A 25,318-nucleotide genomic window follows, 5' to 3' on the forward strand; every position below is an offset into this window, starting at 1 on the left:
TGATTTTTTTATTAAGTTCCAACTTCAATATTCATCGTCGTTCCGTCCTACTGGTACACTATGATTAGTCGTTTATGAATCTCCCATTCGTCTATGCTTGACATGCTCATAACCCTAACCCTAGCTCTGACGCCGCGGAGACCTTCGGAACAACCCTAAATCGGATCTGTTTTGGTATACACGATATTTTCGGAGCTACCCCCAAATAATTCAAATTTAATGTGGTTTGATAATTTATGCTAAAATCACCGATTCTTATCAGTGACAACTCATAAAACTGAGGTAAGTGGATTCTAGAGGTTATATTCGAAGTACTAAGGTTAATTTCAGCTGGTTTATCGTGCATTAAATCTGTTCAATATCGATCGAAAGTTTACTGTCCCCAATCAAATTCAATTCAACAACTTTATTATTCCCAACTGACTGAATCAGGGGGTAAGCAAGTAATTTTATTTAATACAGGTTGTTGTTAACTTGTCCAGGTCTCGTTGTTTAGTTAGGCTTCGTATTGAGTAGGCCTACAGCTACACTGTAGCTCTTAGTCTTAGTCCTGAAGTTGAAAGAGCTGATACCAGAGTAAAAAGCTTCTCGCTATTTAGGAATTTCATGCAGTGCTGAATGAATAAAGCTTAAGAAAGAGTCGACCTGTTATGTAAATTCATCATTGTTGAATTTTGTTGTTTGATTTGAAGGTTGAAACTAGATGGCGCCTGTTGTTGTCTGATAGAAGCCGAGGAGGAGGCGGTACTCGTATTATGATTGACGGACAGGAAGTAGCCGGTGGTCTCGCCGGTGACCAGGCTTCCTTTTACATCGGAGGTGGAGAGGTAAGTGTTGCAGGGTGTGGGTTGAGAGGGGGTTGCACAGTCCACAGACTGAGAGGGGTACAGGATGAACGGCTGATGTAGATCCTGGTTTAGGGGGCTGAGTGGATCCCGGTTTAGGGGGCTGAGTAGATCCCGGTTGAGGGGCTGAGTGGATCCCGGTTTAGGGGGCTGAGTAGATCCCGGTTGAGGGGCGGAGTGGATCCCAGTTGAGGGGCTGAGTAGATCCCGGTTGAGGGGCTGAGTAGATCCCGGTTGAGGGGCTGAGTAGATCCCGGTTTAGGGGCTGAGTAGATCCCGGTTGAGGGGCTGAGTAGATCCCGGTTGAGGGGCTGAGTAGATCCCGGTTGAGGGGGCTGATGTAGATCCCGGTTGAGGGGCTGAGTAGATCCCGGTTGAGGGGGCTGATGTAGATCCCGGTTGAGGGGCTGAGTAGATCCCGGTTGAGGGGGCTGATGTAGATCCCGGTTGAGGGGCTGAGTAGATCCCGGTTGAGGGGTCCAATCAATATTTTATTCTGTATATTTATTTTAAGGATCAAGATGATGATTGTAAACGTAAAGTTGTTATCGGAATTTGTGCAATGGCTAAAAAATCTCATTCTCAACCGATGCGCGAGATTCTCGAACGTCTCGAGAGGTTTCCGTACATATCGATACTGGTATTCGATGAACAGGTCGTTTTGAGTGAACCGGTCGACCGGTGGCCGGTCGTCGACTGTTTAATATCGTTCTATTCGAAAGGGTTCTGTTTGGATAAAGCTATAGAATACGAGAGACATTGTAAACCATACGTTATCAATGATTTACCGATGCAGTATCAAATCATGGACAGGTAAGTTTGTATTAGATCAGTTTTAAAAGTGTTCGCGGTGATGAGAGAGTGTTGTCGAGATATTAGTTTTAAAAGTGTCCCCGGTGATGAGAGAGTGTTGTCGAGATATTAGTTTTAAAAGTGTCCCCGGTGATGAGAGAGTGTTGTCGAGATATTAGTTTTAAAAGTGTCCCCGGTGATGAGAGTGTGTTGTCGAGATATTAGTTTTTAAAGTGTCCCCGGTGATGAGAGAGTGTTGTCGAGATATCAGTTTTAAAAGTGTCCCCGGTGATGAGAGAGTGTTGTCGAGATATTAGTTTTTAAAGTGTCCCCGGTGATGAGAGAGTGTTGTCGAGATATCAGTTTTAAAAGTGTCCCCGGTGATGAGAGAGTGTTGTCGAGATATCAGTTTTAAAAGTGTCCCCGGTGATGAGAGATTGTTGTCGAGATATCAGTTTTAAAAGTGTCCCCGGTGATGAGAGAGTGTTGTCGAGATATCAGTTTTAAAAGTGTCCCCGGTGATGAGAGAGTGTTGTCGAGATATCAGTTTTAAAAGTGTCCCCGGTGAGGAGAGAGTGTTGTCGAGATATCAGTTTTAAAAGTGTCCCCGGTGAGGAGAGAGTGTTGTCGAGATATCAGTTTTAAAAGTTCCGGGTGATGAGAGAGTGTTGTCGAGATATCAGTTTTAAAAGTGTCCCCGGTGATGAGAGAGTGTTGTCGAGATATCAGTTTTAAAAGTGTCCCCGGTGATGAGAGAGTGTTGTCGAGATATCAGTTTTAAAAGTGTCCCCGGTGATGAGAGAGTGTTGTCGAGATATCAGTTTTAAAAGTGTCCCCGGTGATGAGAGAGTGTTGTCGAGATATCAGTTTTAAAAGTGTCCCCGGTGATGAGAGAGTGTTGTCGAGATATCAGTTTTAAAAGTGTCCCCGGTGATGAGAGAGTGTTGTCGAGATATCAGTTTTAAAAGTGTCCCCGGTGATGAGAGAGTGTTGTCGAGATATCAGTTTTAAAAGTGTCCCCGGTGATGAGAGAGTGTTGTCGAGATATCAGTTTTAAAAGTGTCCCCGGTGATGAGAGAGTGTTGTCGAGATATCAGTTTTAAAAGTGTCCCCGGTGATGAGAGAGTGTTGTCGAGATATCAGTTTTAAAAGTGTCCCCGGTGATGAGAGAGTGTTGTCGAGATATCAGTTTTAAAAGTGTCCCCGGTGATGAGAGAGTGTTGTCGAGATATCAGTTTTAAAAGTGTCCCTGGTGATGAGAGAGTGTTGTCAGTTTGATTTAATTGTATTCTCTGCAGACGGACGGTTTATAAGATTCTACGACGAAACGGAATCCCGCATCCTCGATTCGAAATTCTGAATCGTCGCGAAGACCAACCAGGAAGTGAGTACACTGATCTAGTAGTACCCTAATACATCCTCAGAGTACCCTAATACATCCTCAGAGTACCCTAATACATCCTCAGAGTACCCTAATACATCCTCAGAGTACCCTTATACATCCTCAGAGTACCCTTATACATCCTCAGAGTACCCTAATACATCCTCAGAGTACCCTAATACATCCTCAGAGTACCCTTATACATCCTCAGAGTACCCTTATACATCCTCAGAGTACCCTTATACATCCTCAGAGTACCCTAATACATCCTCAGAGTACCCTAATACATCCTCAGAGTACCCTAATACATCCTCAGAGTACCCTAATACATCCTCAGAGTACCCTTATACATCCTCAGAGTACCCTAATACATCCTCAGAGTAGCCTAATACATCCTCAGAGTACCCTAATACATCCTCAGAGTACCCTTATACTCCCCTCACTGAAGATCTGTATTATTTTCAGCTTGCATTCCCGGATGTTCATTGGTTGAATCCGATGATCATATCGAGGTCAATGGCGTCGTGTTTCACAAACCGTTTGTTGAGAAACCGGTTTCCGCTGAGGATCATAATGTATTTATATATTTCCCGACAAGCGCTGGTGGCGGCAGTCAGAGATTATTCAGAAAGGTGCGTGCACGAACAACCAAACACCTGAATAGGGACACTTTAAAGTTAACGTAAAGTTTTTGAAAAGTTATTAATCCTTGTAGAAAAGATGTCTACCTCCATAAATCCCCCTATGACATCATCTAATTGTCTACTACTGATTTGATCTATAGACCCTTCTAGTGTCTGCCTTCATAAATCCCCCTATGACATCATCAAATTGTCTACTACTGATTTGATCTATAGACACTTCTAGAAAAGATGTCTGTCTAAATAAATCCCCCTATGACATCATCTAATTGTCTTCTAGTGATAAGATCTATAGATACTTCTAGAAAAGATGTCTGCCTCTATAGATCCCCCTATGACATCATAATGGTTGTAAGTTATCTATTACAGATTGGTAGTAGAAGCAGTGTTTATTCACCGGTCAGTCGAGTCAGGAAAACTGGGTCGTTCATTTACGAGGATTTCATGCCGACAGACGGAACCGACGTAAAGGTAAAAACCGGATTCGGACTTCATCTCTCGTACTAGAGCCAGTTCTACAGTCCAGTACCAAGTTCTAGTGATTGAACTGCAGTAGCTGTTGAAGCTGGTAATAATTGAACGGTTTCTCGGTTACAGGTATATACAGTAGGACCGGAATACGCTCACGCCGAGGCTCGTAAATCTCCGGCCCTCGACGGTAAAGTCGAACGCGACCACAACGGGAAAGAGGTTCGTTACCCGGTGATACTCAGCGGACCGGAGAAAACAATGGCGCGTAAAGTCAGCCTCGCTTTCACTGTAAGTACTACGACATCTAGGGAAGGGTTGATTAAGAGCAAGTGTCTATATATGTCTCTCTCTCTCTGCGTTTCAGCAAACAGTTTGTGGTTTTGATTTACTACGAGCGAACGGAGAATCGTTTGTCTGCGACGTCAACGGTTTCAGCTTCGTTAAAAACAGTCAGAAATATTACGACGACTGCGCAAAAATTCTCGGGTGAGTTGAACATTCTCAAGTGAGAGTTTAACATTAATCAGGTGAGAGTTGAACATTAATCAGAGGAGAGTTGATGATTCTTGGGTGAGAGTTGAAAATTCTCGGCTGAGTTTCACTTTGATTAAGCCACTAGTAGAACTGTTATTGTTAAGGCATTGATTTGATTTTTAGGAATATGGCAATGCGTAAAATGGCGCCACAATTATCGATACCATGGTCAATAACGTTTCAGCCGGAGGATATACCTATAGTACCGACTACTTACGGCACAATGTACGTCTCAAATATCAATATCGAATCTCAAAATGTGACGAGTAGTTTTAAGAATTTGATATTTTACCCGTTACATTGTGGTGATATTTCAGGATGGAATTGCGTTGCGTAATCGCTGTTATACGTCACGGAGATCGAACCCCGAAACAGAAAATGAAAATGGAGGTCAAGCATAAAAAGTGAGTGAAATATAACACGATGGCGCCACTTACCCGGTGATCAGGGAGAAGTTCGGGAATCTTTCTTTTCATTAATTAAAGTCTGGGAATTTTGTAGAAAAGCTGAAAATCAGAGAAATTTGTTGAAATCATGGGTGAAATCAAACAGTATCCATTTATGTTTTTATATTTGTGTTAATTGATTGGATTCTGAGTAGATCAGGGAAAACAATGTGGATGTCAGGGAATAATCGAGTCGAAATAAAGTGGCCCCCAAACCGGGTCCTACTGGTCGTGATTGTTGATGTTTTGTAATTTTTGCTTTTTCTCGATAGATTTTTCGAACTATTCGAAAAATATGACGGCTACAAGAACGGCCATCTTAAACTGAAACGGCCGCGTCAGTTACAGGAAGTACTCGATATCGCTCGGTCGTTGCTAGCGGAGATCGATCAGAACTCGGCTCCGGAGATTGAAGAGAAACGATCGAAACTCGAACAGTTAAAGGCCGTTCTAGAAATGTACGGACATTTCTCCGGAATCAATCGTAAGGTGCAGTTAAAATATCAACCACAAGGTCGTCCGCGAAGGTCATCCAGTGACGACGGTACGTTGTATTTCACATGAATCCCCCTATGACATCATCGAACTGATACTAGCCTTTGTACTATTTATCCATCTAGAAAAGATGTCTGCCTTCATGAATCCCCCTATGACATCATCAAATTGACTAATAATGATTTGATCTGCCCTTCTAGGAAAGATGTCTGCTAGCATACATCCCCCTATGACATCATTAACAAATAGGCAACTTTGCAATTTGATTTATACTGGTGTAGTAGATCTTTAGACCCATACCGGTCTATCGATGATGTCATAGGGGGTATTTAATGCCGGATTTTAGTGTATTCTACTATTTTACAGACAACACTATTTGGTGGAGCAGTACTAGTGATGATGGTATGTCTATTGTCTCCGCTGCAATCAATCAAAACTCAACCGAATAAACAACAATCACTTTTTTTCGATCTTCGCTTTGCGTGCTTTTTATTTTATCGATCCTAAAAATTCAGTCAATTTTCTTTCTTAAATCTAGACCTGGTTTTAGAGAGATTTTACGGACAGTAGCCTAACTAAAATAGATCTAAATTCAAGAGCTTTGTACCCCCTCCTCTGATCATCATTATCACAGGATTTGATCTTTCTTGTAGTGGAACTAGTGTTCTACTGTTGAGCTCAGTATGGGCCAGTCGTCAATAACTAGAATATGCTTAAACTGGTCTTCAATCTAAACCTGACTGTGCAACTGATGTGAAATTCAGATACTTAGATTAAATCTTGACTTCCGAACCCGAGTCAATTGCTCAAAAGTTGCTTAACCATCAGACCGAAGTTACCCCTTGGAGTAAACCCTTTAACCAGGGCCAATTTTTCATAACTCAATCTTGAGTGAGTTCCACAAATACCATTGTTGCAATGCTATTTCAATCATTACTATGGCATTTATACACTTGTTAAATTTAACCAACTTTTGAGCAACTGCAGCGCCCCCTGCGTGACAACCACAAACACCGTAGCGTAACAATGATAAACTATGGTTATAATTGATGATTCCCAGAGATTATTTTGGCCAGATATCCATTCAGTTTTAATCAGTTTTATCCCCTGGTTTAATTCGAACCCGTTTTTGAGAGTAACTGATTCTAATTTCGAGAGTGATATTTCTATGTATTTCAGATTCTCCTCGTGAGCCGTCGTTGGTATTGATATTGAAATGGGGCGGTGAATTAACGCCGGCCGGACGCGTACAAGCTGAAGAACTGGGCAAAGCGTTTCGTTGCATGTACCCTGGCGGTGAGGGTAAGAATTAATAGACATATATCATACCGTTTACGCATTGCCACATTGTTATCGCTACGGCAACCGGCATATTTATTTAAACGGAAAGTTGCGGTCCACGGCACACGAGAGTACAAGAGGTCAGTTTCACCTTGGAATTATCAAATGATTACTCCAAGGCTTCACAGACGAGATTTAACACCGGTTTAAGCTCATTTTAGTTCTACGGCCAGTCTAACGACGTTAAGACCAGTCTAAACATAGTTTTCTTACTAATCTTACAAATTCAGACCAGTGAAACATGTGTTGGACTGTGAATCGACCCCTCTCCGTTGTGCTGTGGGTTTTTTGAAGTTCCTCTATGCCGGTTGTCGTCTAATAAAGCACTTTCTACTAGTGTGTGATGATTTCTCTAATAAGCACTGCCGCCGGAGATGATGATGGCTGACATCTTGTTTTTGAAGTTTTGCCCCATTACACTAAGACTTCACCAGTCTTTTCTGCAATGCAACTAATAGTCACATCTTCCTTACTAGATCTGTTGCTTTCTATTCAAATATTTGACTGGGGGGGGGGGGGGTAAGGGTAAGGGGAGAGGTAGTAGCATCACTAAGTGAAGACTTAGATTTAAGACTAGTCGTAGTCTGTCATGATCTAATGTGGCACTTAGGGCCTAGTTGCACAGTCTTGACTTAAAGTCCAAAATGGTCTTGAAATCTTAAGACCTGTCTTAAGTTCCTAGATTAGGTATAGAAGTAAGACTGTCTTAGACTGGAGTTAAATCCCGTACAGCTGAGCCCCTGAATTCAAGATTTTAAGTCTATTCAAAATCTGAAACCAGAACTAGAAATGAGAAATGCAGAAACAGTTTGGCAATGTTCAAGAATTGATATTGTCTGTTAAAATTCTTTTGAAAAAAGTGTTTCTTTTATTCGAAATGTTTTGCATGAATTACGCTATCGTTGTTACTCGCTGCTCCCTGGCAAACTGAAACTATTAAATACTCGCTGCTCCCTGATACTTATATTAATGAAAGTGTTATTGGTGGAATGGAATAGTTTGAATTTAAAATCTTTAGATTCTGCCGATGAATTGATAGCTGGACGTATTTAAAAAAAAGTTTTTTTTTGGGAGCGCGGCCTTCAGTTATCCATGATTTAGTGTTGGATTTATCGTTTTATCACAGGCGACTACGGACATTCTCCGGGACTCGGGTTGCTACGGTTACACAGTACGTATCGTCACGATCTGAAGATTTACGCGTCCGACGAAGGTCGTGTTCAGATGACCGCAGCAGCATTCGCGAAGGTAATCATCATCATTTCTCCGCTCGCCGGGAGCGGTCAGTAGCATGCAAACTGGTGCCACCTGGTGGATCCCCACTTGCCTCAAGTGGAATCCTCTATTGCCGCAGTAGTTGATGTCCTACTGCACACTAGCGACACCTGGTGGATCCTCACTTGCCACACGTGGAATCCTCTATTGTCGCAAATGTTGATATCCTACTGCACACTAACGACACCTGGTGGATACTCTATTGCTTGATTGGTGGATCTCTCTCTGATTGGAGTGTTTGTATTATTTTGCAGGGTTTGCTCGCTCTCGAAGGTGAATTGACTCCGATTCTAGTTCAAATGGTAAAATCAGCGAACACGAATGGTTTACTGGACAACGACAATATCAGTTTATCTAAATATCAGAATCAGTAAGTTCTTCCACTAACGAGATACACAGCAGGTAGTGGACGGGAAAGTGGAAATTTGTTTAAATATGTCATCCATTTCCGGGTATTATTTCGTTTTAAGTGAATTGAGAGAAAGAAAAAGTTGCGATTTTTGGAAAAATAAAATTGTCGTTTCTACATAAATTTGTGAATAATTTCAGAACGGATGATAATAGATTCATGTATGTATCTAGAATGCACTTGATTCTCATTAGAGATTTGTTAAGGATGTGTAGTGATAGGGGAATGGGGGAGGGGGTGTATAGATTGGGAGTGTGGGGAGTAGTGATAGGGAAGAGGAGTGTGGAGTAGTGATATGGGGAATGGGGGAAGGGAGGATTGATGGGGAGTGGGGGAGTAGTGACAGGAGTGGGGGGAGTAGTGAAAGGGGAGCCAACACAGATCTCCTATAAGTCTCTAGTGAGGATCGTAATCTTTATAGGAATATCTCAGCAAACTGATTGATGCAATGCATGAGAAACTGGGTCCTGACAAGATGGCCGCTTCCTTAGAATCCCCCTATGACATCATACTGGTCGAAGCAATAATTGTAATTCATAATTTCAATGGTATTCTAAGGTATTTTGATGATGATGTCATTGGGGGGATTTATGGTGGCAGTTATCTTTTCAGGAATTTGATAATGTTGATGTCATAGGTGGATTTTATGCGGGCAGCCATCTTGTCTGGAAGGCGGGGTCTAGTGCATTTTACTTGTACCGGTATTGTACGTCTGCGTGAAACAGAACTATTGTATTTCTACGCCAAAAAAATATCTGAGAAAAGACTTTCGAAAAATGCTAAAATGCTTGTTATTTTCTTGATGCAGCGCGAGCAGACGTTCGTCAGCGGACGTGAAAATTGTTTCCAGAAATTTAAGATCATTCAGGCCCTTTTTAATTGTGCTCTCCTAAAATAGAAATAATTTAATATCACTTTCAATTATACTGTGTTCGAAAGTTTTGGCCCTAAATCTTACTGTTTCTGGTCGCAACAGAAATTTCCCATGGAGAATAATCTTCTGTTCGAGCCCAATTGAAAAGTGCCTTAATTATTTGCATGTGTACAAGAAATTCTGCTTGTCTATGTGTTTCATCCATTGAGTCATGGCCCCGGGTCACGGCCCGCGGATCGCGATGGGCAATGATTTTCAAGGCAATTTTCTGTTTTATTCAGAGCTAAAGAAACTCTACGCGAGATGCTTCACGTTGATAGTGATTTCAGTAATAAACAGTCGTATGATAAGGTTTGTATTGTTCGAGATACACAGCTCAGTTAAACAGTCATTAAGACTTCTGTGCAAAAGATGTCTTTGAATCTTAAGACTGGTTTCTCTAAGTTGTTAGATTAACTATAGAACTAGGTTGAGCTTAGACTGGTGTCTCTTAAGTTGTTAAATTAACTATAGAACTAAGATGAGCTTAGACTGGTCAGAATATTAATTATTCAACCGGCAAGAGCTCCCTTTTAGATCGACAGTTCAAGTAAAGTTCATTTAGAACCGTAAGAGATTGAAATATGTGTTGTTTTGTTTTTCAGTTGGCCCCGACCGGTAGCATGGCTCTCATCAACGCTATGCAGTTCGTTAAGAATCCGTTCCAGGCTTGTAAACTGCTTTATGAGTTAATACGAAAACTGAACGCTAGAATCCGCACTTTAAAACAAGACCCAGCCAGTAGAGGTGAGTACAGGGGGCCAGCCAGTACCAGTGAGTAAGGGTTAGTATAGGGGTCAGCCAGTAGAGGTTAGTGGGAGTGTTGGCCAGCCAGCAGGGGTTACTACACAGGGTCAGCCAGTCAGGGTAGTGGTAAGTACTGGGGGTCAGCCAACTAGTAAGGTTTAGTACTTTGGGTTTATTCAATAATTGGTAAAAAAAAGTTGAAACAATTCATCTGTTCGTTCTCTAACATTAATCTGAAAAAAATAGATATCTCACTGTTGTCGATGTTTATTTGCACAGATCTGAAACTGTATCACGGTGAAACCTGGGAACTGATGACTCGTCGATGGAGTAAACTAGAGAAAGATTTCATGCAGAAAAACAATCGTTTTGCAATCTCTAAAATTCCCGATATTTACGATTGTATAAAATACGATCTGCAGCACAATCAATCAGTTTTACAGTTCGATCAGGCAGATGAACTACATACGTATTCTAAAGCATTAGCTGATCTTATCATTCCACAGGTACATTACTAATTCCCTCTCTCCTCCTCCCCTCCCCCTCCTCTCACTCCCCTTTCCCTCCTCTCTCCTCCCTCCTCTCATTCCCCTCCCCCCTCCTCTCCCCTTCCCCTCTCTCTCCCCTTCCCCTCTCTCTCCCCTTCCCCTCCTCTCTCCCCTCCTCTCACTCCCCTCCCCCTCCTCTCACTCCCCTCCCCCTCCTCTCACTCCCCTCCCCCTCCTCTCACTCCCCTCCCCCTCCTCTCACTCCCCTCCCCCTCCTCTCACTCCCCTCCCCCTCCTCTCACTCCCCTCCCCTCCTCTCACTCGCCTCCCCCTCCTCTCACTCCTCCCTCCTCTCACTCCCCTCCACCTCCTCTCACTCCCCTCCCCCTCTCGCCGAAAAACTGCATGAATGTTGCCAGTTTCATAGGCAACATTTTAATAGTTAGTTTATTTTGTATTGTTTTGATTTTCCGTACAGGAATACGGGGTCACAATGGAACAGAAAATACAAATAGCTCAAAGTATTTGTACGCCATTACTGCGTAAAATAAAGGGTGATTTACAGAGAAATATTGACGAGGAAAGCACTAGACTGGACACAAGGTAGGCTCCTAGAATATATAAATCATGGATCCGTCTCGGTATTGAGTGGTTGGCTCCGTGTGGATTTGATTTCCGCGTCTGCTCAAGTTGTTTCTATGTATTAATGTATATTTGTATGATTGTACAGGTATTCTACGAGCGTACTGACTCCCGGCAGACACGTTCGAACGCGGCTGGCGTCTGCTCAAGTTGTTACTCCAGGCAGACACGTTCGAACGCGGCTGGCGTCTGCTCAAGTTGTTTCTATGTATTAATGTATATTTGTATGATTGTACAGGTATTCTACGAGCGTACTGACTCCCGGCAGACACGTTCGAACACGCCTATATTTCACCAGTGAATCACATATACATTCATTACTGACTCTCATCAGATACGGAGGATTGTGCAATAACCAGGTGAGTGCTTTTAGAATTACTCGGATAAAACCTGTCTATCGGCAAACATCCACCAGCAGAGAGTGGGAGGGAGAGGGAGAGGGAGAGTCAGGAGAGGGAGAGGGAGAGTCAGGAGAGGGAGAGGGAGAGTCAGGAGAGGGAGAAAGGGATAGGTAGAGGGAGAGCCAGGAAAGGGAGGGGAGAGCGGGAAAGGGAGAGAGGGAAGAGGGGCAACAATTTGAACACTTCTCTGACTCTCCTAGTACATACTCAGGGTGGCGCCACTTACCTGGAAATTAGAGAATAGTCAGGAAATTTTATTTTCTTTAAAAAAGTCCGGGAATTTTGTTTAAAACAGCAAAAAAAACAAGTGAAATATGTGGAGATTGACGAATCAGACGTAAACTCAAACAGTTTCCATCTATGTGTTACGTATTTGACTGCGTTAATTGTTTGGATTCTTAACAGATTGAGTCAGGGAAAAACAACATGTCAGGGAATAGTCAAATAATAGTGGCCATCCTGATGGATAATGATTAGATGGAGGTTTTCATTGACCTTCATAAACGTCCCTGAACTTTTCGAAGATGTTTATTTATATTTGAATGTAGAATGATCCTCAGTGGTTGAGAGCTATGGATTACGTGAGTGCGACCTCAGAGTTGAACTATATGACTCAAATTGTTATCATGATGTATGAAGATCCAAATAAGGTCGGTTTATTAAAATGATTATCTAATTATTAATTCAATTAATTAATATTTTATTTGTTTAGTAATTCTGTATTGTTTGTTTCTAGGATCCGTCGTCGGATGACCGGTTCCACGTGGAATTACACTTCAGTCCCGGAGCTCAAACTTGTGAAACGGATCCGAAATATCCGCTCGGGTTCGGATATCGACCTCAAGGGATCGATCGCGGCAAGGTACGTCACAATTCCACTGTGGAACTCAACCCAGTTCCACTACGGAATTCAACCCAGTTCCACTGTGGAACTGAGTCCAGAACTGTGGAACTGGATCCAGAACTGCAGAACTGGATCCAGAACTGTCTGACTGGGTTCAGAATTGTGGAACTGGGTTCAGAATTGTGGAACCGGGTCCAGAACTGTGGAACTGAGCTCAGAATTGTCGAACTGGATTCAGAACTGTGGAACTGGATTCAGAACTGAGGAACTGCTCTTAAAATAAAATTCATATCAGTTTTATTTCTGATTTTCTATAAAAAGCGAACGACATCGAAATCATCTCAATCAAATCAGAACGCTTCCACTTGTAAAGACTCATCGGATATAAAGAAAGTCCGGATAATCTCTCCGTCTGTTACTCCAGACGATGACTCCGACGTTACTAGCGCCGCTGCTGCTATAGATGATGACGATCCAGTTGATGATGATGATAGTGATGATGATGAAGGCCCAGAGGTGGCGCCTATTGCAACCCCGCCCAGTAAGTAAAGTGTGAAACTGTGCACTCTAAATTCACCCTTTTTGGTTCATCTTAGATTTCTCAAAATTTTTTCAAAATTCAAAATCTAAATGGGTTATGCGTATTTCAGGGAGTCCGCCAGTTTTATTCTCGGAGACTAGCCGTGATATTCTACTTGGATCCGGGCCAGCTGGATCCACGGGGCCAGCTGGATCCACGGGGCCGGTGTGTCGTAGCATAGCAGAACATTCCGAAACTAATGTCGTAAGTTATGCTTTATCAATTCCTACTTATCTCGATCAGCTTATCATTCATTTTAATATCTTATCATTCATCTTTCTGTCTTATCTCTTATCAATCAAATCTTTCTCCTATCCTCTCACAACATGGATCCAAATCTGCTCTGCTTTTATGAAGTCTTTTTCAGAAACGTTTATTTGGGAAGTTTTGTTCCTATCATTTTGCTAAAAGTTCTCAACTCAGTTCCACAGTTCTCATTGGACACACCGGGTCCTGGTTGTACGCACCGGGTCCTGGTTGTAAGCACTGAGTCCTGGGCTTTTAGTCATATTTCAGTCTTTGTTTTGAATTGAGGTTTAATCATAGATTTTCATGCGTTCAGGGAAATGTTTTATTTAGTTTTTGATTTTGACTGTTGTTTTGTTGTTGAGACTGACCACAGTTTATTGAGATTACTGACACGCATAACACAATCCCTGCCCTCCTCACTCCTCCCTGCCCACTCCACCTCCCTGCCTCCCTCCCCACTCCACCTCCCTGCCTCCCTGCCCACTCCACCTCCCTGCCTCCCTCACCGGAGGATGAGCGCAGTTAAACCATCGTCTTTCCAGGAGCCACTGAACTCAAACGTGGAATCCCCGCAGCCCGGAAATCAGATGGTTGTTGATATCGATCTCGTTCCCGATGAAGCTTTCAGAGAATTTGCACGCCTGCTCGTTGATGAATGCGTGTCAAGGTCATTGAAAAATTATGAAATGGAATCCGTCTGCCGGATGCATGTAACAAATACCAGTAGTGACAATCGAGACGATACCGAGCTGAGTTTGAAAGCAGCTGAAATTTTTGACGTCGAAAACATAGAATTCACAGACGTGGGCTGCATTACGGACTGCGTTCCGGACTACGTTCCGGACTGCGTTTTGGATTATTTCCAGAAATCCGAAGTTCGTCTGATTCGTAGCGCATCATGTGACATCGTATTCAGCAGTTCATCATCGAATTCTTCGGGAAATCCCGCGACACGTCTGTCTACATCGGTAACCACGGTTACAGCTGACTGCTGGAGCGACGCGACTGATCGCACAAAATCAACAAAATTAAAACAATTCGCGTCGGATTTAGGTATCGTCACAACAGCATCTGGTCGTCGTAGTAACGACATGAACGTGTCTAATTCGTCGGATTTGATGGCGACTGACGGTAGAGTCGACTCCTCGTCGCGACTCCGGGAGTCGTGGAAGGAATTCGTGGAGAAATACAACGCGACCGCCGGACGGAAATCAGAAGCAGACGACGGAGACATCAGCTGCTGCAGCGACGACTCGTTCTACGACGCTCTTCGTCCGGAGGATTGCGACTGGTTTCAGAGAATCACTCGTTTAAAAACGGCCGCGCTACGCGAGACTGAGGCTGCCGCCGCGGTCGCCGTGGCAACATCGGCGAAAAAACAACGACGATTGTTGAAGATACGAAAAAAATGTCGCTGCGAATCGACGAAAAAAATCTCCGATTCGCAAGATTCGTTCAGCGAAGGCTTCTACGAATCATCGGTTAGTCCGAGTAGCTGCGATTGGTACCACCAGGGGGCGTTGAAACCGGCGTCCGAGTCGAGTCGTTTTAATTTCGCCGTCGATTTTCATCAACTCGGCGTCGAATTAGACATCGTCGATAGCGACCCGGAGATCGTAACCATAGCGACGGCAGATGGACGGAGTTTACATCGAGTGAGCGCTCACGAGGAACTCATCGTCGACGATGACAGCTCCGATCCGTTATCTCTAACGAGTCTATTCCTGGACGGTGGCGCCATCGGTGGCGGGAAAACGACGAACGACGACGGTTTCAAACTTCATAAAACGCGAAGCGTCGAAAAACTTTTCAATTTGATCGAAAACGAAACGAATTCGAACGAAATTAAAATCAAACGTAAACCGAGCATCGAGGATTTAATGAGTTTGAAAAATACGTCTGCCGTGGCGGCCGTACCTCGTGAGGACGCCGCAGAGGAACCTCGTGAGGATTTCATCTCCACCGAGAATTACCCTCTCTCAAAAACAGCCGGTACGATTAGCCTCGATTTGACGGGGTTACCACGACAATCAGCAGACGACGAGGAGGAGATCAGATACAATTCAGAGAATCATGAAGATGATGCCGATGATTTTGAAGTTTGTTCTGCGGATGATTTTGAAGTTTGTTCCGATGTCGTAATTCGTCAGTTCGATGAGACGTGTAAACTAGATTTCAGTGAGATTTTAGAGGAAGAGAATGATGATGACAGACGACAGGAGGAGGAGAGCAGACGTCAAATTACATCGTGGCAGGTACTCCGCTACAGCTACTGCTGCTGCTACTGCTGCTGCCGCTGCTGCTGCTGCTGCATCTGCTGCTGCTGTTTATGCAATGTTACAGTTACCGTTTAAATTGTCTTTCTTTATTCTTTTATTTTGATGATTTTCAAGTTCTTATGTTTTCAGACTCTTTTCAAGTTCAATTCTCAAAATCAGTTTCATTCGTTATTTCTCATTCGCATTTCATTCAGTTGAAACGTACGAATGAAATATTACACTTTTCCTTGGTTCTGATATGGTTCTGTCCGTCCCATCACAATGACTGTAACTCCCTGTGTTCTCGTTATACTGGAGTTTTAAAGGGGTTGTCTGCATTCATAGTTAAGTGAACAATGACATCGTAGATGTTGAAATAGCAAGGCTTTCGATCCCTTCCCCAAAAAGACAGAAATTTAAGCTTAATTCTAGTGTCATCTTCCATTTTTCATGTTAGCTCAATATATTTCAAAGCAATTATCAGCATTGATAGAGTATGGGTGAAATAAAATGGGTGCCCCCCCTATAAACCTGTTGCGGATATAATTGACTCCAAATTGATGCACGCTGCAGTTGTTGTTGTCGATTAAAATGAAAACAATTATGTTGTTGTTAATTTGTAGAGCGAGGATGAATCGTCGGATCGGCGTAATAAACAACAGCGTAAGATGTCGAATCCGATCTGTATAAAAAACAGTCAAACATCGAAAACTCGCGTAAAATCTAACGAAGATTCAAATATGAGTAAGTTCTCCGAGTGCCTTACTGTTCATTAAAACAATTATCCTTTTTACAGCGTTTACTAATTGAGACCTGAAAGTGCTGGCGATAATTTTAAAATTATGAAAAGTTTCATTCCAGTGTTGAATATCAGGCATACTTCTATAGTGTGTCTACACCGCGGTGCGGTGTATCATTAATTACTAGTATTTCACTATGTTTGACAGGTGCTGCCATCTTTCAATAGATATAAGAACCAATTGCAAATAACATTAATACACCGTGATAATAATGATAGTGATGCGGCGTACTAGCAGCTGATTTATACACCGCACCTCAGTGTAGACACGCTGAAACGGTTAAATCTTCAATTTTTCGTATTTTTCTCGTCGGGTTTTTTCCAGCGGCGAAGGAGCAGTCGTCGTCGGCGACGAGATCTCAGAGTTTCGAGGAGAAACACAGTCGCAGTTTCGAGGAAACGCATAAATCAGAGAAAAGCAAAGAGGATCGAAAACAAAAAGATGGTAAGCAAAAAAACTACTCATTTCAGATTGTGTTTGTTGAATTTTGAATTTCAGGGGTTCAGCAGTAATTATTACTGTTGTAAAAAAACCTCTTCAGGGACCAGTTGCTCAAAAGTTGGTCAAAGTTAACCGGTGGATAAATACCGCAGTAACAATTGAGTTTTAATTGTCACTATGTCAACTATCCACTGGTTAGACTCTAACCAACTTCAGAGCAACTGACCCCAGTTCTGGATTGAAATTTGACTTCGATCCAATTTCTGATGTTTTAACCCAAAGAGTCAAACTTTGACCGAGGACTTTGGAACTGAATCCTGTAATGATTTATCCAGCTTTTATAAATACTCTAAGTTGTGGCCGCAGTAGAATTTGGCGGTTATTTTTAGCTGTTAGAAAATATTTGAATTGATTTGGAATTTGAGCACTACGTAATTTACATGTAGCAAACAGACTGCACTTAACTGTAATACACATAATACACCCCTCTAGAAATAATGGCTGCCTCCATAAATCCCACTATGACATCATCAACTAATTACTTGTAAAAAGGCGGTTCCTGAAAAGATGGATGCCTCTAGAAATTCCCTTATGACATCATCAGGATTGTTATCAGTCCTGTCTGAAATAGGTCTTTAGTTTGTTGGATCAGTTATTGAGCTGATGATGTCATCGGGGGATACAATTGAGGCCGCCATCTTTTCTTAACTAATTTCCAACACAGTTTAACCGACTGTAAGGTGGTGCCATCTGGTGGTTGTTGTCAGCATTTCCCATTCTCCCTATGACTGTATTATCACTGAATGAGTGTTTGTTTATTTGAGCTGTTGTTTGTTGTTGTCACTAGGGGGCGATACCGATGAAGCAGACGGATTCAGCGATGAATGCGGCGACCGCGTCCCGCGCGATATCCACCAAGTTAACGTCCAATTGTCGAAAGTTTTCAAAAAGCGTCGCCACTCGACTCCTCCCAGTATCGTGAAACGGCCTATAATTCCCTACGCAGACGGCGACAGTAAAGGTGCTTCATCCGAGATCCTTCTTTTTTGATTGAAAACAACTCATCGAAATCGAACCTAATCTTCTTTTTAAAGTTCTTCGGGGAAAACTACATTCCCGGCAAAATTAACCGCCGCAACATTTGAAATTGTCCTCCCTCGTTAAAATCATGTTCAGATTTTTTAAGATTCTGGATGATTTTGATAATTGACTAACCGCTCAGGGTCCAGTTTGATGAAAAAGTTAAAATCAAGATTTAGCTGAAGTCGTTTTTGGGTAGCGGTAATTTCTTCACGTTTTATAATGAGGAAAATAATTCAACTTTAATCTTAGACTTATCCATGAAACTGGTCCCAAAAAGATTTATAATATTTTCAATATCTCTTTTAAAGGGGTTTAAATAAGTCAGCGTAAATCTGAATCAAGTTTCATCCATTTATAACATTCGATACATTGAATCAAATCAAAAAGCCGCCATTTATTGTCTTACTTCTCCCTGTGTGTACAATCTGGAGAGGGGGAGGGGGTGCGTCTAAAGTGCCCCCCACGCCCCCCCCCCAAAAAAAAACAAAAAGATTAAACTTGCTTGTGTTATAAATGGAAGACAGTGTCGCCCTCTTTTATTCTTCTTAATTTCTCAGCTTTTAGATGAAGATATTATATTTAGTTTTCTCCTTCCCTCCTCCTACGCCGCTGTTCCGTGTAAACTCCCTCCAAAATCCGGCTTTAATCATTTGCTTTTATTTGTTTGTAGCAGACGCGAGGATATTTAACTGCGCTTGTATTTGCTTGCCATACAGATATATTTCCAGGGGCGGATTTGTGAGACTTGTTCAATTATTGCCTTATCGAACATCGAAGTGGCTTTTTGGATGTGAAAAGTTCAGGTTCTGTTACAAATGACAAAAATTGTCACCATAGAATAGCTGGGGGTGTGTACAGTTTGAATAGCTCCTCAGCGCGGTAGTGATCTGATATTACCTTTTTGGACATCAAAATTTCCCATTTGGGATGTGACAAGTCCTTTAAAATTGTCCTCTGGATCCGCCCTTGATTTTGTCATATTTATACACTTGGCTTTCCGTATTATATCATATTTTGTTTACGCTTGGCTTGCCGTGCGAGAAATATTTTGAAATCGTTTAAAACTTTAGTTAATCAATTATAGAGGAAAGCATTCTGGGGGCGTAAGAAAAAATAAAAACCCGCAGATAATTAATTTTCAACGTATCGGTAATATTTATCCGAGTGAACTTTCCAAAGCCTGTTTTATGTCGCGGTAAATTCCGAAGGAGGTTTGTTGACATTTTTGTAATTTCTTTATTTTGCAGATATCTACGTTCATATTCCGAGTTTAATGCAAGGTCATCGTCATTCGTTCGCGGCGCTGTTCGCCAGCAGTTATTCGTCGGAACGACATCAAAAAGGTTCGTAGCATTTTTATCTAAACGGGACAAAAAAAAACCTGATGATTAAAAAATCTTGCAGTTCGGGTTCCAGGACCGAGGGTTCTATTATAGTTCTGTTTAATTTGATTCAAGAGTTTACATTTTTGTAACTCAGTTTTAATGGGTCTAATTTGAACTGTTATGTCTATTTGAACTTGAGTTGAGAGGACGTCCAGTTGCCTAACTCAGTCAGTTTTAGCAGCTCTTCCATGAAACAACCTCATTTAAAGGAGAATTTTTGGTAATCCATCGATACATTGTAGAATGGATTAAAATTGATGTTTTAGTTTAGTTGCCCGTCTGTGCCGGTCCTGTTCAGACCTGTATCAGGTCTGTACCACCAGAACTGACTGAACTAGGCCACCTGATGTCCTCTCAAATCAAATTGAAATAGACTTTAACAACTGTGGAGCTTGGCCCAGGACCAGGTTCCACTGTGGAATTGGGCCCAGCACTCAGTTCCACAGTTATTAGTGTTGAAATTTGACGATTGAAGATTGAAATCAGTTAATTTTCGATGATTTGACGTCTTATGAGTCAAATTCTAACTGATAGAACTCTGTGGAACTGGGTCCAGCTTTTTTAGGCTTGTAGAAATGAGTGATATAGACGCGTGAAGCAAAGTTTAAACTACTGTATATAGAACTAATTTCCAGGGTAAGATCCACGGGGGAGCTTGTGAGTCCATCAACAAACCAAAATTTGCTGTATTTCAGGGCGCGAATAATGTTGCCTTTTGGATGTGACAAATCTGAAAAACTTGACCTCTTGGATCCGTCCTTGATTTAATTTATAACTTTGTAGTTTGCTTTTTGAAGCTGTAAAAATATGTTACATTTTTCTAAGATGAATTTATTTCTTGTTTGTGTTAGGAGAAAATCTTGAGCAGTGTCTGAGGAGGGTGTGGTCTACTTCGGGTTTCCGTGGTAATTTGCATATTAATGAGTGTTTGATTGACTGATGGCACACTAGGGGTTGTCCGTTTTTCAAAGCAGTAGATTATTTCTTTTATAGAACTGGATTAGACTGGTTTTAAGTTGTTTATTATGTCCAAACCAAAAAATGGCAATTCATTCCAAAAATGTTTAAAAAAATCCTCATCATCACCATGGTTCACCTGGTTCATTAACCCTAATTCCATAGCCCTAACCCTAGATCTGTAACCCTAACCCTAGATCTGTAACCCTAACCCTAGTTCTGTAACCCTAACCCTAGCCCTCACTGGGACTTGAACCTGGGTCTCCAGTTTGCAAATCCTGTACTCTATCCACTAAGCCACAGATCATTGGTGATCAGTTGGGTTTGTAAGTCAGTGTAATCATTGCGGTCACCCTGTGGTGGTGACCAGTCAGGTGTGGCGACTGTTGACCAGTCAGGTGTGGTGACTGGTGACCAGTCAGGTGTGGTGACTGTTGACCAGTCAGGTGTGGTGACTGGTGACCAGTCAGGTGTATAACTCCACTCACTAAACACCACTATCTTGTTAAATTGTTTATAGAACTAAAATGAGTTGAGACTGGTTTTCAATCAAAGCCTCTCACTATCCAACCAGTTTTAGAATGAAAGTTTAAAACCAGACCTCCGGTTTTTGAAAACTGAAGAAAATATTACTGAAATATATTTCGAAAGCTGCTTTGAAGAACGTTCAACCTTGATTCAATTATTATCATTTCAACAAAGCACCAAAGAGTTCGAATGATTCGATTCCAATCAGAAACTCAGTTCCACAATCGTCACACAGGCTTCCATCGATCTGAATCACACACGTGCAGCAGAACTGCGTCCAAATCCTCCGCTAATTATTAATTCCTCGATAGAATAGAAGCTACAGGGGCCGATCCATCGACCACCCTACAGAAAAAATGGCTCGCAAAGTTAAACAAAAAATTGTTTTTATATATGGACTGGCACTGAGTCAAATAGCAGCGTTCCTGTGTAACGATAAACAATAGAAAATCCCGTAAATATTAAGAAAGAAAGAATGGAGTCGTAAAAGTTTCATTGAGTTGAGTTTATTGAATGTTTTGTCATCTTCACGAATGTGTTTTTAACTAAATTAAAGTGTTTCAATCTATTCTTTGGATCCGCCCTTGCAGTTTACAATATCTGTTTTAACTTTACTTTACCGGACGTCGAGTGACCTAACGCTGTCAGTTTTAGCAATTCATACCTGGTATAGGTGTTAACAGGACCAGCACAGACAGGCAGTTGAACTAAAACATATCGATTTTTGCTCCATTCTTCACTGTATTAACAGATTATCAAAATGTCATTATTGAATGTATTACAATATTAAAGAAAAGTGACCGCATGATTTGAATGTTTAACAATGTGTTTCTATGATTAAATACCATAATTTTTGATGATTTGGAAAAACTTTACTTGGTACGCATGGAAATGTATTATAAAACTTGATTTGATTAAGAAAATGGTGTCTGTTTTCTCCGAGACAACCCCATTTACAGAAGACTTTTTGGTAATCTATTAATACAGTGTAAAAGGATTGGAAATCGCTGTTGTAATTCAGCTGCCAATGAGTGCTGGTCCTGTTCGGACCTGAATCAGGTATGTACCACCAAAACCGACTGAGCAGTGCGCCACCTGACTGAACTAGGTCACCTGATGTGCTCTCGAGTCAAGTTGAAATAGGTCATGCGTAATTGATGATGATGATAATGATGAAAATGGTTCGTGTTTTTAAATATAGGTGCCACCACCGCCCGCAATTTGATATCAACTCAAGTGATATCGGGATCTGCGAGCGCTCCGAATCTAATTGAATATAAACAACAGATGCTCGATAGACAGTATGGTATGTTTACACACACACACACAGTACGGTATATCTACTACTGCTGCTGCTGCTGCTGCTGCTGTCTGCTTCTATTGTTGTATTACACCAGTGAGAATGAGAGACAGACACGACACTGACACTATACTCCGGCTACAGTTATACACTAGTGCGTTTAAGTTAACTGGTTGAAGATAAATGCCGTTATATTTGTCAACCAGTCAACTGTAACAATCTTTCGAGTATCTGTAGACCCTGTCTATTTATAATGGTTATCTTTAGTTTATCAAACTGAGATGTAGCACTGAATGAAGACTGCCTCACCTCCTGTGCCTCCCTCCCCCTCCCCCAATTCGGGTTCTGTCACACGTTTGAAAGTTTGAATTCTTGATTCAAGATTGAGAATTAGGGTTCATTTAACTCATGATTGTAATCTAAGTGACGATCCACCAGGTGTTGCTAGTGTACAGTAGGACATTAACTACTGCGACAATAGAGGTTTCACCTTGTGGCAAGTGAAGATCCACCAGGTGTCGGTAGTGTGCAGTAAGTCATCGACTTCTGCGGCAATAGAGGATCACACCTGTGCCATGTGAGGGTTAATTGTGGAGGTAGAGAGGGAGAGGGGAGGGAGGCAGTAGAGGGGAGGTAGAGAGGGAGGCGGGAGAGGTAGAGGGGGTGAAGCAGTTTCACTCATAATCCGAGGAAATGAAGAATTATTTACAAAATGCACTGTTTTTATTTGAATCTGGTTTATCTGGGTGCGGTTAAGTTTAGACCGCGCCCGGCAAAATCACACCGTTTTTTTAAGCATTAATTTCGACACAGATTTTTAGTTCACCGGAACAGCGGTTGACGAAAGAGCGCCCCCTAGTGTGTTCCTCCCGTCTTCTTGATTTTAATCCAGTATTAACACGAAAATTAAAGTCCAGTTCAGAGTCCAGAACCTGGTTCCGTAGTCGTCAGTTGACATATCTGGACACCAAGATTCAAATTTTAAAAGTAACTGACAACAATAGAATCGGGTTGATAGCTGCGACCGATTTCGTAATTGATTTTATTCCTGAATTATTTTTCTTCTGTGAAACGCATGAAAACTAAACTAATGATTGTTGTGGATTTTATTTTAGCTTGAATAATTTCACTGAACTGTGTGTGAGAGCAACAATCAACATAAACCATTCATGTTTCCTGTTTTCAACCTCAGTTTTTTTCCGCTGATTCTTTTACTGAAAAATAAATTTTTTCGACTGATCTTTTTGTTTTTACTCCATTTTTAACATGATTTTCTTACTTTTTCAAAAATTCACCCCATCCTAATTGTCACCCATTTCGTGCATGTTTTTTTGATGTGATTAATTTTTGGTATTTTGTTGGAAACTTGTGTGAGTGATCTAGTTCTACTCGCGTGGAACTGGGTCGCAGTGAGTGACCTAGTTCTACTCGCGTGGAACTGGGTCGCAGTGAGCGACCTAGTTCTACTCCCGTGGAACTGGGTCGCAGTGAGCGACCTAGTTCTACTCGCGTGGAACTGGGTCGCAGAGACTTATGATCTATTCGTCTTAAGTCTAAGATCTAATGACTCCATATAACAAAAGATTTTAGACTACAGATCTTAGATATAAATCTCGTATTAACCTAGTGGATTAACAGATTATCTATAATCAGATAAAACTTGCTTCAAAATGATTTATATTATAATTATTCTTGGCTTTCTGTAGATTTCATTGTTTCAACTGCTTCAAACTAATACATATATTTATATTATAAATCTATTTTTGATGCTTTCGAAGAATCATTGCATTTAAAAGATTAAGAACTGATTTCAAATTGTAATCTTGATTAAGATTCAAGCTTCCGTTTGTCTCTCCCTCAAACTATAATTTTTTGTGTCGTTATATTATCGATCCAGTCTCTAAGACCCCCCATATTCGTATTATCTAATATTTTCAGGTCAGGAAGCCCGGGTGCCCGCGATACGGCCGCTGGAAACGTTACATAATTCACTAACCCTCCGCCAGATGGAGCTGTTTCTCGACAGTCTTATCAAACACACTCCGATTCCCACGCCGGTGTCGTCGCCACGGCAACAGCCATCAACCCCGGTCACGTATTGTGCCCCGAAAATCACGTCAAAGACTTCAATGATGCTACAATTCCCGTCTTCAAATTCAGGTACAAACTACTGCCCCCTAGTGATAGCAATAGTGATATTAGTGCCCCTAACACCCCCCACTGTCAGTAATACTGACCATATCACCTTCTACTGACAATACCGCCCCCTAGTGTCAGTAATACTGAACAAACTGCCCCCTAGTGTCAGTAATACTGAACATACCGCCCCCTAGTGTCAGTAATACTGAACAAACCGCCCCCTAGTGTCAGTTATACTGACCATACCGCCCCCTGGTGTCAGTAATACTGACCATACCGCCCCCTAGTGTCAATTTTACTGGCTGTGATGCGTCAGTTCTTCTTACCATATCGCCCCCTAGTGTCATTATTGTGCGTTTATCTATTTCAGGTAAATCTGAATTATCATCGAGTAACTCGAGTGCTGGACCGTCTTCCCCTACACTCTGTTCAAACGCCGAGGATATCGCGTTACGTTTACGACAATTAATGGAAACTAGCCAATCACAGGACAGTAATTACAATTCTAGCCAATCAGAAGCGAGCGCTGGTTCGTTGTCGACTCAAACTAGTCAAGATTCGAATCAGGGAAATTCATCGAACGTTTCCTCGACTTTTAACGATTAGAGACAGTTTTAGCTCAATGGATCCGATCATCAACTCCGTGAGATATTTACAGGTAGAATCGAGTCGATCAGTCTAAGCTCTGCTGACCCAGCGCCACAGATCCAGCGCCACAGCTGTGTGAACAGTTCAATTTGATTGTGTGAGTTGATTTGTAAGAAATAGAAGAGTTGGTTTTCATTAATATGTCAAACTCACCACAGTGCAGCTGGGTCTAGGATTGCACTTGTTAACCACCTCGGTTGAAAGCTTCAACCCGGATTTATTTCCATATAAATATTCTTTGTTGAGATTTTTAAATAATAAGTAAAATTTAAATAAATTATGATT

The 25,318-nt window shown here is 41.8% G+C and overlaps 1 protein-coding gene across 1 annotated transcript; it reads left to right on the forward strand.

Moving 5' to 3' along the window:
* The first annotated feature begins 202 nt into the window (after positions 1-202).
* Positions 203-25,273, forward strand: LOC141911724 (inositol hexakisphosphate and diphosphoinositol-pentakisphosphate kinase 2-like). The gene is made up of 31 exons (XM_074802744.1): positions 203-282; positions 693-827; positions 1,360-1,658; positions 2,936-3,021; positions 3,484-3,650; positions 4,029-4,130; positions 4,257-4,418; positions 4,495-4,616; positions 4,788-4,889; positions 4,982-5,068; positions 5,383-5,654; positions 6,785-6,907; positions 8,073-8,194; positions 8,476-8,591; positions 9,786-9,855; positions 10,149-10,290; positions 10,570-10,796; positions 11,257-11,381; positions 11,659-11,779; positions 12,370-12,471; positions 12,558-12,683; positions 12,987-13,206; positions 13,316-13,449; positions 16,376-16,496; positions 16,877-16,996; positions 17,841-18,014; positions 19,324-19,419; positions 20,313-20,366; positions 22,148-22,252; positions 24,185-24,406; positions 24,756-25,273. The coding sequence occupies exons 2-31, from the start codon at positions 756-758 to the stop codon at positions 24,989-24,991; spliced, it is 4,227 nt and encodes a 1,408-aa protein (XP_074658845.1). The 5' UTR covers positions 203-282; positions 693-755; the 3' UTR covers positions 24,992-25,273.
* The last annotated feature ends 45 nt before the right edge of the window (positions 25,274-25,318 follow it).

The sequence above is a fragment of the Tubulanus polymorphus genome, chromosome 10 (genome assembly GCF_964204645.1).
Source record: "Tubulanus polymorphus chromosome 10, tnTubPoly1.2, whole genome shotgun sequence".
NCBI classification, from domain to species: Eukaryota; Metazoa; Nemertea; class Palaeonemertea; order Tubulaniformes; family Tubulanidae; genus Tubulanus; species Tubulanus polymorphus.

What these genes read in the sequence shown, in the direction of transcription:
- LOC141911724 (XM_074802744.1), top strand. Translation starts at nt 756, where the DNA reads ATGATTGACGGACAGGAAGTAGCCGGTGGTCTCGCCGGTGACCAGGCT. An exon ending in GTCAGAGATTATTCAGAAAG is followed by an intron (nt 3,651 to 4,028) that starts GTGCGTGCACGA and finishes TATCTATTACAG; the next exon opens with ATTGGTAGTAGAAGCAGTGT. An exon ending in GACTGCGCAAAAATTCTCGG is followed by an intron (nt 4,617 to 4,787) that starts GTGAGTTGAACA and finishes TTTGATTTTTAG; the next exon opens with GAATATGGCAATGCGTAAAA.